The sequence below is a fragment of the Saccostrea cucullata genome, unplaced genomic scaffold, assembly GCF_032062105.1.
Source record: "Saccostrea cucullata isolate Sc308-1 unplaced genomic scaffold, CSIRO_AGI_Scuc_v1 ctg1849, whole genome shotgun sequence".
NCBI classification, from domain to species: domain Eukaryota; kingdom Metazoa; phylum Mollusca; class Bivalvia; order Ostreida; family Ostreidae; genus Saccostrea; species Saccostrea cuccullata.
This window is the reverse complement of record NW_026919625.1, coordinates 28,121-50,831: the sequence shown is the minus strand read 5'-3', so window position 1 is coordinate 50,831 and position 22,711 is coordinate 28,121. Positions and strand designations below refer to the sequence as shown.

Below are 22,711 nucleotides of genomic sequence, written 5' to 3'. Positions count from 1 at the left end.
CAGTTTTGTAAGTGTGTTTTACTGTTTAAAACAATTGTGTTTAGTTAATTCATTACTATTAATTAAAACAAAAATTACATATTAAATGTACATGTATATATGTGATATTACATGTATGAGGTATATGATTCATAGAGACAATGTAAACATGGCTACATGTAAACATCAGGAAAAAATCATAAAAATTATGAATGAATATAAAATTGCATGGAGAGAAAATGACAGTATAGCAAAATATAAAAACAATACTAAAAATAAAAATGACACTTAACATGGATTTAATAAATAGAAAATAAATATGTAAATACATAAATAAATAAATAAATATGCTGTGCTAATGATTCTATTATTTGTGATTATCTTTTTTGTAGAAATAATACAGTTAATATAACAAGAGGCCCAGGGGCCACATCGCTCACCTGAGCACTGCGGCTAGGAAAAGGCAGAATTGGTTTATACTTGAAAAGCTTAAATCCAAAAGTAGTCCCAAGACCAGTCATGGCTTTGCTATTCTTGAGAAGAAGATTTTTAAAGAATTTTCCTATACATTTCTATGTAAAACTTTGGTTGGCCATATTGGCCCCGCCCTACCCCTGGGGGTCATGATTTGAACAAACTTGAATCTACACTACCTGAGGATGCTTCCATATAAATATGATCAATTATGGCTTTGTTATTCTTGAGGAGAAGATTTTTAAAGAATTTTCCTACACATTTCTATGTAAAACTTTGGTTGGCCATTTGGCCCCGCCCTACCCCTAGGGGTCATGATTTGAACAAACTTGAATCTACACTACCTGAGGATGCTTCCATATAAATATGATCAATTATGGCTTTGCTATTCTTGAGAAGAAGATTTTTAAAGAATTTTCCTATATATTTCTATGTAAAAATTTGGTCGGCCATTTTGGCCCCGCCCTACCCCTGGGGGTCATGATTTGAACAAACTTTAGTCTACACTACCTGAGGATGCTTCCATATAAATATGATCAATTATGGCTTTGTCATTCTTGAGAAGAAGATTTTTAAAGAAATTTCCTATATATTTCTATGTAAAACTTTGGTCGGCCATTTTGGCCTCGCCCTACCCCTGGGGGTCATGATTTGAACAAACTTGAATCTACACTACCTGAGGATGCTTCCATATAAATATGATCAATTTTGGCTTTGTTGTTCTTGAGGAGAAGATTTTTAAAGAAATTTCCTATATATTTCTATGTAAACTTTGGTCAGCCATTTTGGCCCAGCCCTACCCCCGGGGGTCATGATGTGAACAAACTTGAATCTACACTACCTGAGGATGTTTCCTCATAAGTTTCATCTTTCCTGCCACAGTGGTTCTTGAGAAGAAGATTTTTAAAACATGCCACCAAATTTTCATTAATTCCCAATTATCTCCCCTTGAATGAGGGCGTGGCCCTTCATTTGAACAAACTTGAATCCCCTTTACCCAAGGATACTTTGTGGCAAGTTTGGCTGAAATTGGCCCAGCGGTTCTTGAGAAGAAGTCGAAAATGTGAAAAGTTTACAGACAGATGGACAGACAGACGGACAGACAGACAGACGGACGCCGGACAAAATGTGATCAGAAAAGCTCACTTGAGCCTTCGGCTCAGGTGAGCTAATAAAAACATTTTAAAAAACATGTACCACGCTAGTGTACTACAAATATCAAGAAATAATTCCATTTCATTATAAATAACATGAAGACTTTTCATTGCAAAATCTAAATCATAAGCTACCCTTGATTTTAAAGTTGTTCAAATTTAAAAACTTATACAGAATCTACTGAATTTCTGAGCAACATAATCATGCAAAAATCAAACTACAGTTTGTGTCTGCTTACTCAGATGTTACATGTTGACAATGCAATGATAAATGGCATATTCAGTGTTCATGAAATTTTACAATCAACATTCTAAAAAACATTCTCACAAGTCACACTGATCGACAAAATACAGGAAAACCCTGCTATCTCTAACTGAGAGATATATATATTTAAGTTCCAAGATATTGAGGTTAATGTATACAGCAAAACTCGTTTAGCACGAACACAGATATAGCGAATTTACGGATAGCGAAGTCATTTTGGATCACCAGCTATATAAAGAACTATATGCGGTATATTGCATATATTTGCCCCCACAAAAATCAAATTTTGAAAACTTCCTGAAATGTGCTGAATTCAATAAATTGTATGAGAAATAAAAATTAACAGAAAATATTATAGTGTCAAAGCAATGCATTCACAATTTTTGTTTTTATGACGTCACAAACTAGTCCGATTTTATATCCTTTTTCAGAAAGAGGACAAAATGGACAAAATTTCAACAATTTTAGCTTTAGAATTTATAGAGCGCAAGTTTGTTCAGGAACAATATTAACATATTTCATTGATATTATCATTCTACACATTATATCAAAATATTGATCCTGTACACATATGCGCTCGGTGAACTTTACTCAAAATATCAACGAAATATGTACATTTTTCTGTAAAATTCATAAAAAACTGAAATTTACGTCATGTTTGTGACGTCATTACGTACATATGGCGTCATTACTTTTGAAAATATTCAGTGCTTTGAAGTCAGCATATACTCCCCTGTTTAAGAACTTAATTAAATATATCTTCATCAAAGTTTGATTTGGGGGGCAAATATTGGTTATTACCGAATAAAGTTCTTTAATGAATTTCTAATACGGTTATAATGAATTACAGATATAGTGAAGTGATTTCATAGGTCCTAGCGACTTCGTTATAACCAAGTTTTACTGTATACAGTAAAAGTAGTTAAACTTTCAACCACTTTGTAATATCAATGTTAGAGATACCAAAGTTCAACTGTTGCCCACAAAAAATCTCATTAATGGTTCCAAAATTTGATGAATAGCAATAAAATACCATTTGTGGTTAAAAATAAAAAGGAAATAAATAAAATCTCAATCAAGTATTGCAAAAAAAACAAAAATATATGTATTACCGGTAAATAAATAACGATTCTATTTCTTTTTGACTGCCATGCTACAAGACCATAAACACCCAATCCTATTTACTTCAACCTTTCATGAAACAAAAAGTTTTCCTATCCAGAGTCTTAACATTCAATTGAATAAAAAAGGTATAGGATATTGAGAGAAGAATTCCACTGGGAGAACAATTTCAGTCTCTATCACATTAATGCTTAGGCATATGTACTTTCATTCATAATATCGACATAGTCATTTTCATGAGATTCAGAATCCATTACCTAATACCGTAAATCTGGAAATTTTTACTGTAGATAAATTTTTAGCAAATTTGCACGTGCATTGCATTCGCAAAAATATTTTTCTTAAAAATAAATCAACATGTGAAGAATTTTTTTCTGAGAACTCATGTCTTTTTTTAACTCAGTGAATAGGCGTCGGTAAGCACTGGTCATTTTTAAAAGAAACCTGTTTAGACTAGTCTACTACATAACTACAAGTTAATTACCCGTGCGTGTAAATTGCCCTCATTATATGCAATATCGTCCGATGATTTAACAAGCACTGGTATGTCCCTTTTTCATTATTTTCATCAATTAATTTGCCAATAAAGAGAGAACTGTCATTTTATCTAACCGTGTATCAACACGAGCGATAACTCAAATTTAGTGCATTTACTAGAAAGTTCCAAATGTAAACGCGGCGTGTAAATTTTAGGTGAGAAAAACCAAACGTTGAGAAAATTAGTTGTATTTTTTCTTCATTTGGATTATACTTTACGTTAAAAGGCATACACAACCTCTAAAATGTTTGTTATAATTGATTTAGAAATTATTTTCAGTGCAAATCCTTTTGTATTTTTATCAAAATTGTTTGGGAGCGGTTTTGCAATTTCTTGCCACGTTGCGAGTATATTGGTGGCATTCTAACTGGGCATATTATTTGAAAAATAACCTGATATGAAAATCTTTAGTGATTTTTATTTTTAGCACCAGTGACAATTCGCAAAAATTTGAAGCGTAAAAATTAATCAACAGCTTTTTGACCCAAATTCGCAAAAATAAATCGACGTAAAAATTTCCAGATTTACGGTAACGCCGTTTGGGCCTTATAGAATTTGATCATGTGACTGACTTCATGTTCAAATCCCAATGAAACTCTAAAAATGGTATCTTATTTCTTAAATAAATATTTTATCAATGAAAAACCATACATTTTCTAAACACTGGAAAATCAAAAGTTTGCTTTAATCAGCTTAATGCCTATAAGCATGTTGAGCCTTAGTTCCTCTGTTGAGCGACCCATTAATTGTCTAATTGCGGTGGAGGTGGAAGTTGGCTGCCTTATCTGCAGCGGCGATGCGGATGACTTTCTGTGGTTGCTGGGCCTCAGATCGTAAATATTGGTTTAGATCCACCCCAAGGTTGCGTAGTTCACCGACGTGCTGAAGGAATACCTTATCATCCTCCTTCTTGGCCTTACAACAAAAAAATATATCAAATATTTTTCACTTATTCATTGTACATTACCTAATCACACAGTAAAAGTAAACCTTGTTATCTCAAACTCAATGGGCTCTCAAAAAAAAAAAAATCCAAGGTTTTCCAATTCACTAAAAAATAAGATATTTATATTAAAGATACTGAAGTTGAAATGAACTTTAAAATTTATTTTTAAATACGTACTGGATGATTAATAGAGATATTGTTTTTAAAAAAGTAACATATATTCAATTTCTGAAAACAACAGTAGAAAGGTGCCAATAGATAGAATATCAATTTATTTAGGACTGTCTGAATTAGATTCAGTACATAGATTTTAACTTGTGCTATAAGGCTAATTGAGACTATGAACCCCTTTTACCTCCAGAGTGGCCATTTTTTCCTCTGTCCATCGGTCCCTCTTTTTCTCCTCCTCCTGAACCTTCAGACCAAGTCGGTGTTCTACTGCTGCCCTGTAAAGAGTAAAAAATTCATGTTGTTGTCTGGAAATTACTGCTTAATGAAACAGGTATTGTTGTATTTTATTTATACCTATTCAGTAAAGATTGAATAGGAATTTTTTTTTTAGCTCACTTGAGCTTCTGCTTTTCTGAAATAAACAAAATTATTCATTGTCTTAACACTTCATTACATACATGTAGAACCATTGGGCTTAAAATGGTGAATCTGTTAAATGTATCAACTTAAGTGGCCATAGGCCTCTAGTTAGGATTTATTAAGTTTCCTGACAACTTCAGACAAAAGTTTACAAGATTGAAATCAAGTTGTTGTAAGAATGTCCAAATACAAATACATGTAGGACTTACTTTTCCATATGCTGCTTGTGGTTTAAACTTTCGATTTCCATTGTTTGCTCTACAAATAAAGAAACAGAAAATAAGAATATGGCCAGTTTCTTTCTTCACAATTTTCAATAAAATATTGCAAACAGTATTCACCCTTTTCCAATTTAATTTCTCTATTTAAAGATCATAAAACATTCTAGATTTTCAAATTTACTTTAAAATAAGAAAAATTAATACATGTATCTATGAAGAAAAAAATACCCAGATTGAGACGATCTCTGTCATTTTTAAGCTTGAGATCTGTCATATTCTGCTGCTGCTCTTCCTTTTCATACTAAAACATAAATACAAATATAGATCTTAGTAAATACAAAATGAGAAATGTTTCACTAGATTCAGCTATGCAATAGCAAACATTTAGTCTTGGGATTCTAACATCTGAATAAAGAACATTATACAAGCAAAGTGTATATCACATACTCTATCACATGTACAGTAATACTTGTGTTATCTGAAAAACTCTGGTTTCATAAAATTGGCCAGATCATACAACAATTTAAACATAAATTTTGGAATATACAACAATTGCATTAGACAAGTTTCACTGTATTTACCTTAAAAGAAATGTTTTTTTTGACTTAGCATTAATGGCCAATTAGATACTGTAACAGTATCCTTAATGCAGAAAACAAAATATTTGGGATTTAGCATCAAATGCTACTAAAAAATCTACTTACAGCCAGTTTAAGCCTTGTCCTAGTCTGGGTTGCTGTATCGTGAATTCTCTGCAGTTCTGGGTGAGCATGGTACCCACGATACACCATTTTTGAAATCTCATATCCGATCTTCTTGCTGCGTTCCGTGAGTTGAGGGTAATTGGCAAGGTCATTGAGTTCTGATGAATTCTCCATGAATTCAATATAGCTGCAAGTTTAAAAAAAATACTTTGATATGGTAAAATTTTCATCTCTTTATCAAACAAAAAAGAGAGGGGGTTGCATGTTATGTGTAATTCATAATCAAATCATTTACAATCAAGTGTGGCATTTACTGAAAAGATGTTGATAGAAATTATTTTCCTGTCACATGGGCTACTATTTCTGCTCTCTTCTTCAAAAGATTTCTAATAAGGGAAGTGATTAGGTAAAAAGGTTTTATCTATAAGTAAGATGCAAGGTTTTTTCCCTTTTCAAAATAATACAAGAGGCCCACGGGCCTTATAGGTCACCTGAGGATCAAGTAACAACTTTTGACAATTGAATTTATTTCGTGTTTTAAACCAGAAGCCATGAAATTCATAATTTTGAAAGAGGCAGTATTGCTTATCATAATTATACACTTAGCATGCTTACTCTACTAGTTACTTAATACCCAGAAGTAGATCAGAGTATAAACAAAGAGAAAATGCACTTCCACTTTATAACCAGTTATGCACCTCACCCCAAAGGAGCCACTAACCCTGGGGCCATTTATTTCAAAATTTTGGAAATTTTATCATAAATTTTATTTCGTCATAAATGGTTGATTAATACCAAAAAGATTTCAAAGCATTAATTTATTTTCAGACTAAGTAACCCCCCTAACCCCTGACCCAGGGGGCATAAAATTCACTGTATTGCTAGATGCACCTTTTTTCATCATAAATATATAAAAACTTAGATAACTGGCATAATTTAATACCCTGGAGCAAAGGAAAAGATTTTCAAAGAATTAATGTATTTTCACTATATAATCAAAAGAGCCCCCCCTCCCCTAAAGCAAATGGCAGAACCCCTGATACAGGGGACATAAACAACCACAAATTTGGTTGAGGTGCCATTCTTGCTCATCATAACTATGTACTTTGTTTATTCAATACCCAGAAGCAGGACAGATTTTTAAATAATAAATGCATTTTCACAATATAACCAATAGAGCCCAGCCTTAACACCAGAACACCTGACCCTAGGGCCATAAAATTCACAAAACTGAAAGAGGCACTCTTGGTCATCATAACTATGTACTTAGTTTGTTTATTTGATACCCAGGAGCAGAGAAGAAGATTTTCAAAGAATTAATGCATTTTCATTATATAATCAACAGAGCCCCGCCCTAACACCAGAACCCCTGACCCTGGGGCCATAACATTCACAATTTTGAAAGAGGCACTCTTGCTCATCACATCAATGTACTTAGTTTTTTTAATACCCAGGAACAGAGAAGAAGATTTTCAAAGAATTAATGCATTTTCACTATATAATTAATAGAGCCCCGCCCTAACACTAGAACCCCTGACCCTGGGGCCATAACATTCACAATATTGAAAGAGGCACTCTTGCTAATCATAACTATGTACTTCATTTGTTTGTTTGATACCTAGGAGCAGAGAAGAAGATTTTCAAAGAATTTATGCATTTTCACTATATAATCAATAGAGCCCCGCCCTAGCACTAGAACCCCTGACCCAGGGGCCATGAATTTCACAAATTTGGTAGAGGACTCAATGCTGATTACAATCATACCAACAGTTTGACTGCTTGATGTCCAGGAGTAAAGAAGAAGATTTTTAAGATTGCACTAATTTTAGTGGTTTTGGCCCCACCCCCAAGGCCCCAGGGGGGCAGGACCATGAAATTCAAAATTTTTGTTCCCCTTTACCCATAGATGCTGTATGCCAAAATTGGTTGAAATTGTACAGTGGTTTCAGAGAAGAAAGTGAAAATGTTCAAATGTTAACACACGACGCACGACACACAACGCACGACGACGGACGAAAACGGATAGCAATAGGTCACCTGAGTTTACTCAGGTGACCTAAAAATAGTACAAGGTAAATCTTTCAATTTACATGTTCTTACCTGTGTTTGGCAGCAAAGGCAACAACATCAGCACACACACAGCTGTAAAAATCAATTTTGATTTTCAATGAGAAATATTCCCAGTTTTTTAATTTAATTTAAAGAATGGGTGGACTTAACTAGCCAGAAAAAATCTGCAAATTTAAGTTCCATAAAATGCTAATTTTTTTCCATCATATAAACCCCCGATATCTTAACCGTGTATTCATGGTACGGATGTGAATTTAAAACGCTCTTTTCGGGGTAAATTAAATAAATATCGATGGCATGGTGCCTGAAGATTTGTTGAATATCAATAGATAATCAGGATCACGCATTTTTCATCGTCTGAATACATAGTCAGCGCATGTTTGTCGGCTGTTATTACGAAAACTGTAGTTGTATATTGAACAAAATAATGTCATATTAAAAAAAGAAGAGCCGACAAACGTGTGCTCACACCTAATTTAACAAAAAATATGTTCCAAACATACTTCTCGCTTCCATTGTTACGACTTCGATTGACCTGTTAAATATTACAATTCATCACGTGATGTCCACCTGCGAGTGTACTCGTGGAAACAGTTACATTGTATTCTTCAACCTGACCTAGATGTAAATCACTATGTTTGGTGCCGTTTTCAGAATTTAGCACATTAAATGTTGTCTTAATTTTGCGTGTCTTCAAATTTAAAAAAAGAAATCATAATAACATCGCTGTAATATTCCAAACACGTATTCGAATTTCTAGAGAGAGAGATGGAGAAAGAGAGAAATGTCAACAATGACACCGATCGATAGCCCCGCCTCATATTAATATTGATAGCGCGACCTAAAAACCACTCCGGGTACATGTCAAATTCCGGAAGACGACACTAATGTATCCTTGTTTCAATTTTGATTCATGGCAATAAGGCATTGCTTTTGTACATATGTTCTAGCTAAAATAACCATGTATACGTCGCTCTTTTTGGTGGTTGTGATATATTTTTGAATCACTTTATTTTCAACTTGATAGAGTAGTCTCAAAAAGATCCAAAATAGGGCGTTAAGTCCACCCATTCTTTGAAATAAATACTGGTGGTTTTAGGAGGCATTTTTTATAGACTAAATTAAACATATTACATTTATAATTTTCTTCTTGAAATACTTCTACAAGACTAGTGCAAATTATTTTAACTATATACATTACATATATTTCCAAAGAATATTGCCTTGTGCTTTGTAACATATATAACTAGATTACTTTTTTTCATGGAGATGTGCAAATAAATTGAAACCAAACACACTCTAAATTTAATGAAAAACATACTTGACAATGTCTGCTATTGGGTCTTTGGTGGCATTCAGCTGAAATAATTAAAACTACATATTACAGTATATATATTAATAGCAATTCACTTAGGAGATAAAAATTTCAATGGTCAAATACCGTATAAGTGGAAATTTTAGCGAGATGCAAATTTAGCGATTTCTACCTAAAATCTGGTATTTTATTTTTAGCGAGAAGTAATTTTAGCGATTTTGAAATGCTAACTCAAGAAGCTATTACAAATAATATGCAATTAATTTTTAGTGATATTCAGTTTAAGCTATCTCAGCATCCTCACTAATAATGCCAAATTTAAATCCTCGCTAAAAATTCTACTTATACGGTATGAAACTAAGAGCCTTTTTTGATGATCTGTGTAATTTTCTACCTACCAAATTGACATACATTATAAATACAATGATAACAGAAACATCCTATTTGTGAAAATATTATGTTGACTACCAGTAGTTTGTACAGTATTTCCCAGTGTGAAAAAAAAATGAAAATTCAACAAACTGGGGAAAGATTATTTTTTACTGCACAACACAAGTTTACACTATTTCAAATTCTATTGTGCCACATAAAAAGCCATATTGGGGCCTTGTAATTTGTCTTGTTTGATAGACATCAACACATGTACATGAAAACAACTCACCATGGTCTCTATGTCTTTTAACTCGTAAAATACCATCAGCTTAACTCGGATTGGGGCATCATCTTTTGTTCGCACTTCATCAACCTGATGAAAAGGTACCAGGAAATCATTTCTCACATAAAATTTTAAAAATAATTTTTTTCTCATACCTTTTTCCTTAAAAAACTACTAAATAAATTGGCTTTTTGACTTATTTTGTGAGTGCCAAATCCACTTTATGTGGAATATTCTTTTGGGGGGTGGGGGTTTGGGGGATGGGGTGAGAGGCTTGTTTGACAGAAACGCGGTATTATATAGCAATCTTATGGAGCACTCTAAACCAAAATTATAGTTTTAAGAAAATAGTTGTGACTGGTTTGACTTGTGATGGAAACATAAAATGAAGCAAATCAAAATATACAGTTTATTCCTAAACACTGCACTTCAGGTAGTGCAACCAATGGCTATGCCGCTATTATTTTCAATATGGAAATAAATTAAAATTTGAATAATATCAGAACCTTGTCTGTGTAGTAGACTTACATTGTAGTAGAACTGTCCTGGAATGATCTGAAGCTTCTGGAACTGATGAGCGTTAGGGATCAACTGAGTCTTGTTCTCTGGATCCGTACCATGCCAGCTAAAGGAATGGAACCTGGAATTTCAAAAATAGAAATTATGATAATATAATTCTAAAGGTCAATGAAATATTCTCCACATCCACCAATAGTTTGCTTTATAACTCTTTTTATTTGTGAGAAATTAATATTCACTTAATTATGCGACTGACTGATGAAGAAAATTACATTCTAATGTATATTTTTGTAATGAAAGATTATATAAAACAATTAGTCAACATTTGTGAAAATTTTTCTTGTTCATAAATAACAAATGAATATCTAATGAAAATTGTTGTGATCTACAGTTCACTAAACAGTTTAAGGTAGGATTCTTCTCTGTTCACTAAACAGCTTAAAATCAACTACAGAATATATTACTACTATCCTTTTATATCCACACACAGAAAAAAAATCTTCATTTTGTTTTATACACATAAAATTTTCAATTCTTGTTACCATTCATTAGCCTGGGGCATGACAAGAGTGGGGCCAAACTGGACATATCGTGTCACATTCTTTGTTTCGGAATCTTCCCTGTATAGGACCAATGCTTCGTTTGCGTCCAGTGAGACCATGTTGCGAATCTCTATCTTATAATGCTCTAAGGGATTTGTGAACATAACACAAGGCCTGAAATAAAAAAAATCAAATGTACTTTAGATAGATAAAAATATCAGTAAAACAGGATTATAACTTAGCGCTAGGGATGGGTAATTTTGCTTCGTTATATATGTAATTCGTTATATCTAATAGCTTCACAGTCTGTTTAAAAGCCATGGGGAAAGAAAATCCCTTACCTGTAAGTGAAAATTTATTATAAGCTTGTTCAATATAAGCATTTTATATTGTATTGAATAGCAAAAACATATATCATACTTTATCTCTACATGTACTTTTAAAAGATGGTAAATTTTTGGAAGTTGGATATGGGAAGAAAGCATAACCACATTTTTCATTCCACAGTTGGATTTAATGTTTTTAGAGCAATCTTAATGTATGTGCCATGTGGCAATGTTTACCCTTTTCTATGCTCCACTCGCCCATCCTTGTACTGCACAACAAGATAGGAATTCTGGTTAGCTGCATTTCGCTTTAAAACTTCATAGCGTTCACGCCAAAGGAACATCTGGGAAAAAAATTATATCATTCTAAATTAAAATATTACACATGAATATACTTTAACTGTACTTTTTCATGTTTTTAGAGTGCATATCTTAGTATGATAACAAAGAAGCTTAATCAGAAGACTGGGTGGATTTTTAAAAGAATTAAACTTAACTATAAAAGTATTTCTCTTTTCCTGCAAATATGTTTATTTGATCCACAGGGACTTCAGACAATCTTAGCAAAATCAGGTAATACCCAATTTTGCTAAGATTGTCTCAAGTCCCTGTGATTTGATCACAGACAATGGGCAAATACTGATCAAATAAGTTCATTTGAGCCTTCGACTAAGGTGAGCTTAACAAAAAGTCTGTTACTAGATAAACACTATAAAGGAAAAAAATAACTTACCCGTTGAGGTCCATTTTCTGTTCGTGCAACTCCTTCATGATTGTAGACCAACGCCTAAGGAAAATATAATGTATTCTAAGTAATTCCCATGACAGGAATAAATTATTTACATGTATATATGCTCTGGCTATAACCAGGGCAGTCACTTAGACCCGGAATATCTGATTATCAAGGCTTTTTCTTTCAACATTTTGATATTTTATGTGCTAAGAAAATGTCAGAACCAATACCATTACAAAAACAGTGTATTCACCATCTCCAACCAGAGGCAACAATCTTGGGTTTATTTTTGATACTTGCAATTTTTATCACAAATATCAAACTCACAATATATTAATTGTACAATAATGTTAGTACTTACCAACATCATTCCTATGGATTCATTTTAAAACACACAACCTGATGAAAACAATTTATCAACTGTCAAGACTTGTTTTCATTTCATGCATTTTAAAATCTTGCAAGTCTTGTATCGAAATCTAGAGTGATGTTTTCTTTACATTGATATTAGTGAGTACTTAAGGGTATTTTGCAATTAAAAAATGTGATTTCGGCATTTAGTTCGGTTCACATTTATTGAAAATCAACTCCAACTGGAGACGGTGAAATTTCCAGTTTTCGTAATGTCACAACTTCTGACGTTTTCCACTCACTTAAAATATCAAAATCGTGAAAAAAGCCTGGAAACGTAAGATATTTAGGACTAAGTTACTAAACTGGAGAATTGGCCAAAAATTACGTTTGAAAAGAAATTCATCTTCAATTGTTCAATTCTTCCTCAGTTCCTTACCTTTCAATGCGACTGTATGGACATGATTTCCATATTAATTTAGAAAGATGAAATAGCCCATAACGTTTCATTCGTATAATCATTAAGAACTCAAATCTTAGTATTTCATTATGCAGTGCTACATGTACAGATGTAATGTACATGTACATGATTTCCAGAGTTGTGCTTTATCAGATACTTACCTGATCACCGACATCGAGGGTAACCCACCCGATCGTCATCGTTTACAGACTTTTATGTCCAAGATAAAACTGCTATTTGAGTCTTCCTTCACCTAAAACTACTTATAATTTAAGGTATCGTGCCATGCGATATTTTTAACTTTAAAAATAAGTAAAAAATGTCAAAACATCACGAACCGGATGTTTATTTCTTTCAAAGATTTTAGTTAATTTGAACGTAAACTAGGTTTGAAAGTTAAAACCTGGAGTATTCGTACAAAGCCAACAACGCGTGATCTAGATGGAAAAGGGGGATTGAGTGAACAAAAAATAAATGAAAGAATAAAAAGAATTAATGAAATACTTTTATTTGTAAATAAAAATAAACCAAATCAAATAAAGAATAAAAAAACAAATACTGAAAAACATAATTAAAAAATAAAGAAATAAAAAGAAACAAAAACATATAATTTAAAGAATACATATAATTATTTTAAAAATAAGCAACAAAAAATAAATAAATAACTAAATGGAGAGAAAGAAGGAATTCACACTCTCACCCACCCCCCCCCCCCCCCCCCCCCCCCAAAACCCACAAGGTTTGGTTTTCGGAAAAAAATTTGAAAAAACAAAAAAAAAAAAAAAAAAAAAAAAACAAAAAAACAAAAAAAAAAAAAAAAAACGCCGAATCTTGAAGCCTATAGATTGCTTTATAAATTTTTTAATGCTTATCTTTGCCACCTTTTTGGCTAAAAAATGTTTATTCTTTTCCTTTCGGCACTTCTTGTCATTTAAATTCCAAATAATTTTGATATCAGAGATCTATCATTTCAGGGTTGAAAATTCATATACTCCTCGTGAATATATATCAAAAGAATAGCCCAATGCGTTCTATATGTAAGGATATAGTTAAGATTTAAAAAAAAAAACACAGGTGTTTTCTCTGTTACTCCTTCAATGAACATACTTTCAGAAAGACCAATAGCTAGACAGCCGCGCCAATCGACAATCTCCTTACTAGTAATTCTTCTCCAAAATCGTTCTTGAAAAAATACCGAAGAAGAGAAAGGAAATAATGGCAAGTGGATAAACGTTAAACACAAAAAATTAAGGGAGACTTTCCCATCTATGGCATTAAAAAAACGTGGAAACCCATTTTGCTCAAACACCCTAATAGATCCATTCATCTTCTAGCTCTTCCTCTGTATTTTTAGCGCTACATTTCTTACCATTTTTCGACAAAAAAGATTTTCCAGGGCTTCATTGTAGAGAAACTGTATTAATTATAAAACCTGACATTTATTCCAGGGAATTATAGTAATTAATTCCAGCATGAGACTGATCTCCCTTATCAGAGGATCAGGAAACCTTAAATGTTTTAAATATTTCAAATAAATGTAATTTGTCAGAAAAATAACCAAAATTGCATTAAAATACCGGTATATCGACGAAATTTATTAAGGGTTCCTTACTATAGAGAAATTGCAAATCTAGCAACTCGATCTATGTGCAAAACTTATTTAGTTCAACGTAGTAACGATTGATTTCGAATAAAACAAAAATTAAAGAAATAAACGCTTTTCTAGTCATCAATCAACATTCAACAAAATATATAAAAAACGCTGACATGGAAGCACCAAGTGAAGATTAATACTGCTTTTCAATACCATAAAAACTTATAAAACGAAATACATTGTATAAAACAAAAATGTCTGCACATGCAGACATCTGGCACTTGATTGTTATGATATTTTCTACAAGATATAAAATGTCTGCATAAAATAGTTAAATTCGACGTCAATCAGACGTTCACATTTTCAGGACTACATAGTTGGGCAGCGTTCGAATTGTCGCTTCTGGTATCCAGGCACCGGAACAACAGACTTCCGGCCAATATGGCTTAAAATCCGTCCCATCTGTCCTCGACTCTTTCTTAATATTTTTTGCGCTTCAGGATATCGAACACGTGGTACTGCACTCGAGACTAGCCGAGAACTTGGAGGTTCATGCATGATTCTGCTCATCCTTCCTCCAAGATCTAACGTGTAATTTGGATCTCCCTCCGGTTTCACCCTAGGGACAGCTCTAGAGGACTCTGGCATACGATTATACTTATGTAGTAAGTTATTCATTCTTTTTCCTTTGTCTAATTCTGCATTGTCCTCTCCCTCGGGTTTTACCCTCGGTACTGCTCTAGAGGAAGGGGGCGCTCCCGGGTTTTTGGGACTGTGAATCGTGGTCTTCATTCGTTTACCTTTATCAAGGTAAGCGTTACTCTCACCTTCTGGTTTAACCCTCGGAACTCCCCTATCAGACAAGGGCAATTTTCCATAACTGTGAATGAGATTTTCCATTCGTCCTCCTTTATGGGGCACAACTATTTCTTCAGCCTCGGGCTTAACCCTCCGTACACGAGGTGTGGGAGCAGACTGGGCATACTTATGTATGATTCTCTTCATACGTTTTCCTCTACTCACCGATGCAATGGGTTCTGCCTCGGATTTGATCCGGGGAGGTGCAGTTTCCGGTCTTGGTGTGGCTTTTCCATTTAAAAGAGGTTTTATAGTTCCGTTTTTACCATGTTGGTAGTTTGATTTACAGGAATCTGTCGGACACTTGAGAACAGGACGCGGTGTCCTTCGCTCAGTAAAACACCCAAACGCCCACTTTCCGACTGAGCCTCGATTTCGGTTGTAGTAAGTTTCACCCTCCGGCTTGACACGTGGTACATATACGGGCTCCCGGTAAGAGTCTTCCAAATCATATCCTGGGTATGGCGGGACAGCGGAAGCAGACGATCGCGATGACGCCACTTCCACATACATCCTTTGACATCTAGAAAACAAATCAAGATGGAACAGTAAAAATAGAGAGGACATTTATTTATATATGCTTGAAATAGGTATATCTTCAAGGCTTATGGCTACACCTACACTGAAATTATATACGAGGTCGATTATTCCAGTTAATATAACGATATTCTTTTTTCTGCAACGCTCAGATGGTTTTTGATTAACTATTACTTCTTTTATTTAAATTAATGAAACCAGATCAAAGAGCAATTATAGTATTAGTAAAATAATGTGTGTATAATGAAGTCATTAACAGTTTAAAGGATTATTGTTCGGAGAAGTCCCATAACCCTTTTGTACTGCGGTCACTCTCTCGGGGGTTTACCTCAAAAACATTCTTTACATGTTGTTGTTAGCATGGTAACAATATCATACACAGTGTATTTGTTATACTTCTGAATATTTTAGGTCACAGGACATCTCTCTCTCTCTCTCAAACATGGTTCGTGTATTTTTATGCGCCCGGATCGATAGATCCAGGGCGTATATTGTTTTTGTCCTGTCTGTCTGTCTGTCTGTCTGTTTGTTTGTTTGTTTGTTTGTTTGTTTGTCTCGAACTTTAACCTTCACCATGACTTTTGAACCATGAAAGATAAAGACTTCATATTTGGTATGCATACTCCACTAATTAAGCTCTTTCAAAAGACACGAAGGTCAATGACCTTGTGACCTTAACTGTGGCCTATATGCTAAAAATAGCTTTTTTCTGCAAACTTTAACCTTTGCCATAACTTTTGAACCATGAAAGATAGAGAATTCATATTTGGTATGCATACTCTACTAATCAGGTTCTTTCAAACGACACCAAGGTCAATGACCTTGCGAACTTCATTGTGACCTATATGTTAAAAATAGCTTTTTTGAACCCTCACTATAACTTTTGAACCATGAGAGATTGAGATTTCATATTTGGTACGCATACTCCGCTAATCAAGCTCTTTCAAATGACACCAAGGTCAATGACTTTGTGACCTTGACTGTGACCTTAATGCTTAAAATATCTTTTTCCGAACGTTGTTGCCGCCGGGCGCATAGTGTTTCACAAACACATCTTGTTTATTTTCTGCTTCATTAATCTTATATTTTAACTTAAGTTTTATTCTTCATAATTTGCTATATACTTTTCATATTTTTACAAAGCGAAAAAATACCATGCATTTAAAATTTAGTCAATCGATCCTTTTAACTTCTCGAAACTACTAGATAAATCAGACTTGGCGATATCATTTATTATGTTCCCCAAACGAAGTTGGGGAACATATTGTTTTTACTCTGTTTCTTATTATTATTATTCTTATTATTATTATTATTATTTTTCTTCCTGGGAAAATCTTTTCCGCGAGTGATCTTGTAAACTACACATCCGACTTAAGTGAAACCTTTTTAGGGTAAGTAGGCATGTTATGTAGATTTGCGGAATCAAGGTCATTTTGCGCGCACGTGCTTGCAAGAGCGCGCACGTGCAAAACTTAAAATGACCAATATATAATGGATATAACCGTAACTTTTCTATTTTGTGACGAAATGTTTTGAAACTTATAATGTAAGGATATATTAGCAGTATGCACAAGATGATATGGTCAAAATAGCAAGATCGCACGCGCATGCACGTGCACTTCGCTTTGATTGGCTGAAACTAAAGTTTCAATATCTTTTAAGTTTTTTGATAAAATCATTTGAAATTTTGAACATAGTCATACATTAGGGAGATCTACAGCCTGTAATATAAGATTTATCATGAAAGCATGTGCATGCACATGTGCTTGCAAGAGCTCGCACGTGCAACACGAGAAATGTCCAATATAATTGATACAGACGTAACTATTTAAATTATTGATGAAATGATTTAAAATTCATATTATAAGTATATATTAGAAGGATAGACAAAATGACATGGTCAAAAAAGTAAGATCTCACGCGCATGCACGTGCGCTTCGCTCTGATTGGCTGAAACTAAAGTCTCAATATCTTTCTTGTTTCTTGTCATAATCCTTTGGAATTTTGAACATAGACCTACATTATGAAGATCTACAGCGTGATATATAAGAATTTTCATGAAAGCATGCGCATGCCCGCGTGCTGCAATCTGATTGGCTGAAACAATAAATGGCTATATCTCCTTTGTTTTTTGACGAAATGCTTTGAAATTTAAAATATAGTCATGCATTGGGATATACTACAATATGATGTAGAAAAAAAAAATCATGAAATCACGCGCACGCACGTGTGCTGCAATCTGATTGGCTTAAACTTGAAATGGCTATAACTCCCTTGTTTTTCAACCAAACAGGATGGGATTTAGAATATAGATAGATATAAGGGACTCCTACAAGAAGGTATGGTCATCATGCATGTGCACGCACGTGCGTGCATTTGGAACGAGTGACATGAAAAATACTTTTGAAAGAGTGATTTTTCATACTTTTGGACTGAATGATTTAATATATTGTATATTAAAATATGTAGATAGTGTAGACAAGATGATATGATCATAACGCACATGCATTCACATGCGCACACGGGTGCAATGCTAAAATTTGAATATAAATGGTATCCTTCTGAGAAAACGTTGTTGAAGTCAAAAATGCACAGAGTTTGTCTTATTTAATGAAGCTTACAGGGAATATGGCACCAAAAAGGAGTTGGGGAGCGTTTGGGGAACATCTGTAACGGTTCCCGTTACAATTAGCACTAGTTAATGGATTGTAGTAGGTTTCTAAAAAGCATTAATAATAATATCGTGTATATTTGGCAGAAACTTTTTACGACAAAGATCGATAAAGAAATGAACGTGTGCATAAATAGAGAGAGAAACAAAACAATCACGGTATAGTGTGATGTAGTTTAGGGTTGGCAAAAATTCAATCGTGTTAATTCAACAGGGCAGATTATAATTCATTCATATCAACGCTTTTAAACTTCTCAAATGTATATTTAAGGAGAACAAAACGATTATTATTATATTCTTTACAATCTAAACGAATTATTCTGCAATGATTTTTTAAAACTTTTTTATCATAAGAATAAAATATGACTTTAATATATGGCCTTTGGGATTTCATCTTCATCCTATACATCAATTTTATAGACTCTTAAAAATACTGATTCAAAAAGAAGTTAAAGATACAAAATACATGTAAATATTTAATTTTCTATAAAAATAGATCTTTAATTAAATTAAATAAGTAATTATTATGGGTTTATACTTACATGGGTTGGCCCTTCCTCAAAACATTACACCGGGTAACAGAATCATCACAGGTTATCGATTTTTTGCCGGTAAGATCAGGAATTTAAATCACGAGAATAGGTCAAACGTATCCGTAAAGAACAAGGCGCGGATCTATCAAAACTAAAAAAAAAAAAAATCCATTCAGCGGCATATCACATAGATTTATTCTGCTCGTACTTGCGCCTTTATTTTAGCATAGAACTAAAGCTAATAGGGGGTCTATGATTGAACATATCATTACTCAATTTATTTACACGGACAGTTTATTACTTCTGGTCCTCCATAGAGTTTTAAAAATGCATAGATTAATACAAATTCGCCCTTTTGCACTTGCGAACAATTTTGCCCCATTTAAAATTCGCCCAGTCATAGATTTGTTTAAGAAATTATGCTGTGTAGAATTCGCACCGTTTTAAATTCGCCCAATCAGGAAGAGGGCGAAAGGGGCGAAAATAAAACGGGGGCGAAAATTTCCCTGTATACTGTATTCAAATTCAATTCAATTAACTAATAAGTTAAACTAAATTCAACTAAACTAAATATGAAACTAACTTAATTAGCCTACTAACAAATAAATAAGTTAATTAATTAATCAAAAATGTTAAAGAAAAAGAAATAAGGGAAGCTCTGAAAACCCACGGCATACACTTTCCCGCGTATATGCTTTTCACATGGTTAAACAAAGAAATAATATTACTTTACCGGTATTTAAAAAGGTATACAATACTTATTCTGTTTCTCAGGAAGTTTAAAAGCATTTCAACAACGTGCACAGTTCGACATGTTCAAAGAAGAATAACTCTGATTAAAACCAATTTACATTATTTTGCACTTCAAGTTTAGGAGTTATCTCTCTTTTTACTTTCCTAAAAAAATTGTACTTGTTGTATTGCTTCAAACACAGTATTTTAAGTTTAGTTTGTTGACATTTATTTGCATTCATATAACTACATATGTTGACATGAATCCGACCTTTGCATTCCTATTATTGAACTGAAATATTCCTTCTTTTAGGAGAAAGCACGATTTTTGTTTTACAATTGAATCTAATCTATTTTTAGCACGGTACGAATAACGTGGGGATGTAGCTCAGTGGTAGAGCGCTCGCTTTGCATGTGAGAGGCCCCGGGTTCGATCCCCGGCATCTCCAGAACTTTTTTTTTTTCAATTTGTTTCAATTTGAAAGTCAGTTGCATGTTATCACTTTCGAATGTATCCCCAATGAAAAGAAGGTATTTTCAATATTTTATATAATAAAGTCGTGTGTAAAATTATACTGTATCTTGTATAGCTGCAATAATGTAGCACTATAAATGTCAGTCTAGGTAGAAACTTTTAAACAGTTGCTCTCCAAACACTTTCTTTAATTATCAAGAGGCGAACGAGATGTGTACGTCAAATAAAGCAACAATATAAATATAATCTACTGATTAAAGAAAACACCCTGGACTTTGACTTCCTTGAAGGTTTTTTGAAGTACAAGAACTATAAGAAACCATGCACATAGGCCATATTACAATATCGCCTAAATGAATGCTGCTGTGGCTTTCTACCTTCATGTGCGTCTGCTCTAGAGTGGCGAAGTAAGGAGTTAATCCTTTCGTCGCGGGTTCGAATCCCATGCACTGTGGGACTTTAAGACCAGTCCTTCGGATGAGACATTATAAACCGAGGTCCCGTGTCTCAGTAGGTGCTGGCAGGAAAAAGATCCCCAACAGCTCAATAGCTCTAAAAGCCGAGTATACAAATACCTTCATCGACCAGCTGTGGTGTCAAAAATTTCGAGAGGGACGTTGAACAACAAACAAACACCCTAATTTAAAGTGGATTTTTGCTTCATTCATTCATACATGACATTGATTATAATGTTCGTTCTTATGTTTTAGTGAGTCAAATTAATCAGAATTGAATATCATTATTTCCGTAACCCCTTTCTATTGGTATATATAGACATAATCTCCTGAAGATAAGTAAAATATTAACGGTGTTATGTTTTTCTATTTTCTCGAGCCAGGAGTCTTGGATAAGCACTTTTACCTTTTCGTTTGATCGTGGTAAATTTAACCAGCTCTGTTTCCCCCCAGAAGGACAAAGCATTATGAGAATAACTTCAATTCTGTACTACATAACACGAATTCAATTCTAACAATCAATATAATCTAGTTATCCTAAATCCGATAGTCAAATTGCTTGAAAATAGATGAAAGGTTCCAATATTTAACTTGTTTTGTAAAGTTGTTAATCCCATTGAAAAGCCAGTCTTTATTTCCGTAATCCCCTCTCTAGGTTTGTGAATTATAAAAAATTTGAAATGACCTTAAGGTCAGACGACACGTTCCTCAAAAATATATAATTTTTCCTGAAAATTTGTCATTGAAGTAAAGGTACTTAAACAAGTTTCCTCACAAAAATTAGGGTACCTTACCAGGCATTTGGCCAAGATACCATAGGGTCATATTTCTTATATAACCCTTATGTGTAATCTTCTAAATGGCCTATAACACAATTTTTGCTGTACTTAAATTTAAAAAATATTTTGAAAACAATGTAGAAATCAGAAGAGAATGACAAATATGAAAAAAAATTGTATAATACCAAGAGATACAAAACATATATTTGAGGAACGTGTCGTCTGACCTTAAGTACCTTTTTTGATTGTTTGACAAACATTTTTTTATTGCATTCTTAAAACTAGCATGACGATGCATTATTACTCTACGTGCAGTTTTATAAATCAATACATGTAATACGTATGTATGTAAATGTATCTTTTTATGAGTTGGTTACACACACACAATACATAAAAAAATACCTAGAAAATTCATAGAACGTTAAAACTTACTGTTCACTTTTTATTTCTGATCGATTTTTTCGGCATTCGTACTACATGACTACATTAGTACAGTGTACCTTCATTAGGACCATTTCTTGAAGCATGGCAACTTGTTTTTACACTTTTACAGTAAATCAAAATTACCACGTCAAAATAATAAAAAAGAAAATAGCAGATTAGTGTCATACTATAGTTAAATCATAGCAAAGCCCCTCTTATACAACATTTCCTGCATTTCCGTGACCTTCCAATGTAGGCATGGGTTTAAAACAGACCTTCCGACAGTCTGAAATCATTTTTGTTACATCAAGGTATATTAATATTTTAATTCACTTCTGACGGTTATATGTGATACCCCTAAAAATGTCCTGAATATTTAACAGAATTTTATTTGACAGATTAGATTAGAAAGAAAGATAAATTTCCGTGGAAATGATTCCCGCGGGATCTAGAGGAAATAGAAAAAGTCAAAAATATGTATGGGTATTTTTTTTATACAGGAAATCGAAATTCTCATAAAGATATTATCTACCTTTTGTATTGATTGCAAAAATCGCAGCATATGAGTACATGCATCATTTGCAGAAATATGCAAACCTAGTATTTATCTATGGAAACGTATATGATTTCCATGGAAACCAGAATGATTTTTCTAGTATACAGGTGAAAAAGTATTATGGTAAGGCGAA

The 22,711-nt window shown here is 33.4% G+C and overlaps 2 protein-coding genes and 1 non-coding gene across 3 annotated transcripts; 1 reads left to right on the top strand and 2 right to left on the bottom strand.

The window, feature by feature from the left end:
- Positions 1-4,239: 4,239 nt before the first annotated feature.
- Positions 4,240-13,317, bottom strand: LOC134234789 (uncharacterized). The gene is made up of 13 exons (XM_062716836.1): positions 13,127-13,317; positions 12,155-12,208; positions 11,659-11,765; positions 11,096-11,269; positions 10,563-10,674; positions 10,041-10,124; positions 9,386-9,423; positions 8,095-8,136; positions 5,995-6,181; positions 5,519-5,591; positions 5,279-5,327; positions 4,834-4,924; positions 4,240-4,447 (listed from the first exon to the last, which is right to left on the bottom strand). The coding sequence occupies exons 1-13, from the start codon at positions 13,163-13,165 to the stop codon at positions 4,283-4,285; spliced, it is 1,215 nt and encodes a 404-aa protein (XP_062572820.1). The 5' UTR covers positions 13,166-13,317; the 3' UTR covers positions 4,240-4,282.
- A 1,254-nt stretch (positions 13,318-14,571) lies between these two features.
- On the bottom strand, positions 14,572-19,272 carry LOC134234719 (uncharacterized). The gene is made up of 2 exons (XM_062716777.1): positions 19,168-19,272; positions 14,572-15,940 (listed from the first exon to the last, which is right to left on the bottom strand). The coding sequence occupies exon 2, from the start codon at positions 15,928-15,930 to the stop codon at positions 14,929-14,931; it is 1,002 nt and encodes a 333-aa protein (XP_062572761.1). The 5' UTR covers positions 15,931-15,940; positions 19,168-19,272; the 3' UTR covers positions 14,572-14,928.
- Positions 19,273-20,267: 995 nt separating this feature from the next.
- Trnaa-ugc (transfer RNA alanine (anticodon UGC)) lies at positions 20,268-20,339 on the top strand. Its single transcript has one exon. It is a non-coding gene; the product is annotated as a tRNA-Ala (tRNA).
- The last annotated feature ends 2,372 nt before the right edge of the window (positions 20,340-22,711 follow it).

Coding starts and splice junctions, on each gene's coding strand:
- LOC134234789 (XM_062716836.1), bottom strand. CDS start 13,165: ATGACGATCGGGTGGGTTACCCTCGATGTCGGTGATCAG. Junction 9,424..10,040: donor TAAAAGACATAGAGACCATG/GTGAGTTGTTTT, acceptor TAATTATTTCAG/CTGAATGCCACCAAAGACCC. Junction 8,137..9,385: donor CCAATAGCAGACATTGTCAA/GTATGTTTTTCA, acceptor TGATTTTTACAG/CTGTGTGTGTGCTGATGTTG.
- LOC134234719 (XM_062716777.1), bottom strand. CDS start 15,930: ATGTATGTGGAAGTGGCGTCATCGCGATCGTCTGCTTCCGCTGTCCCG.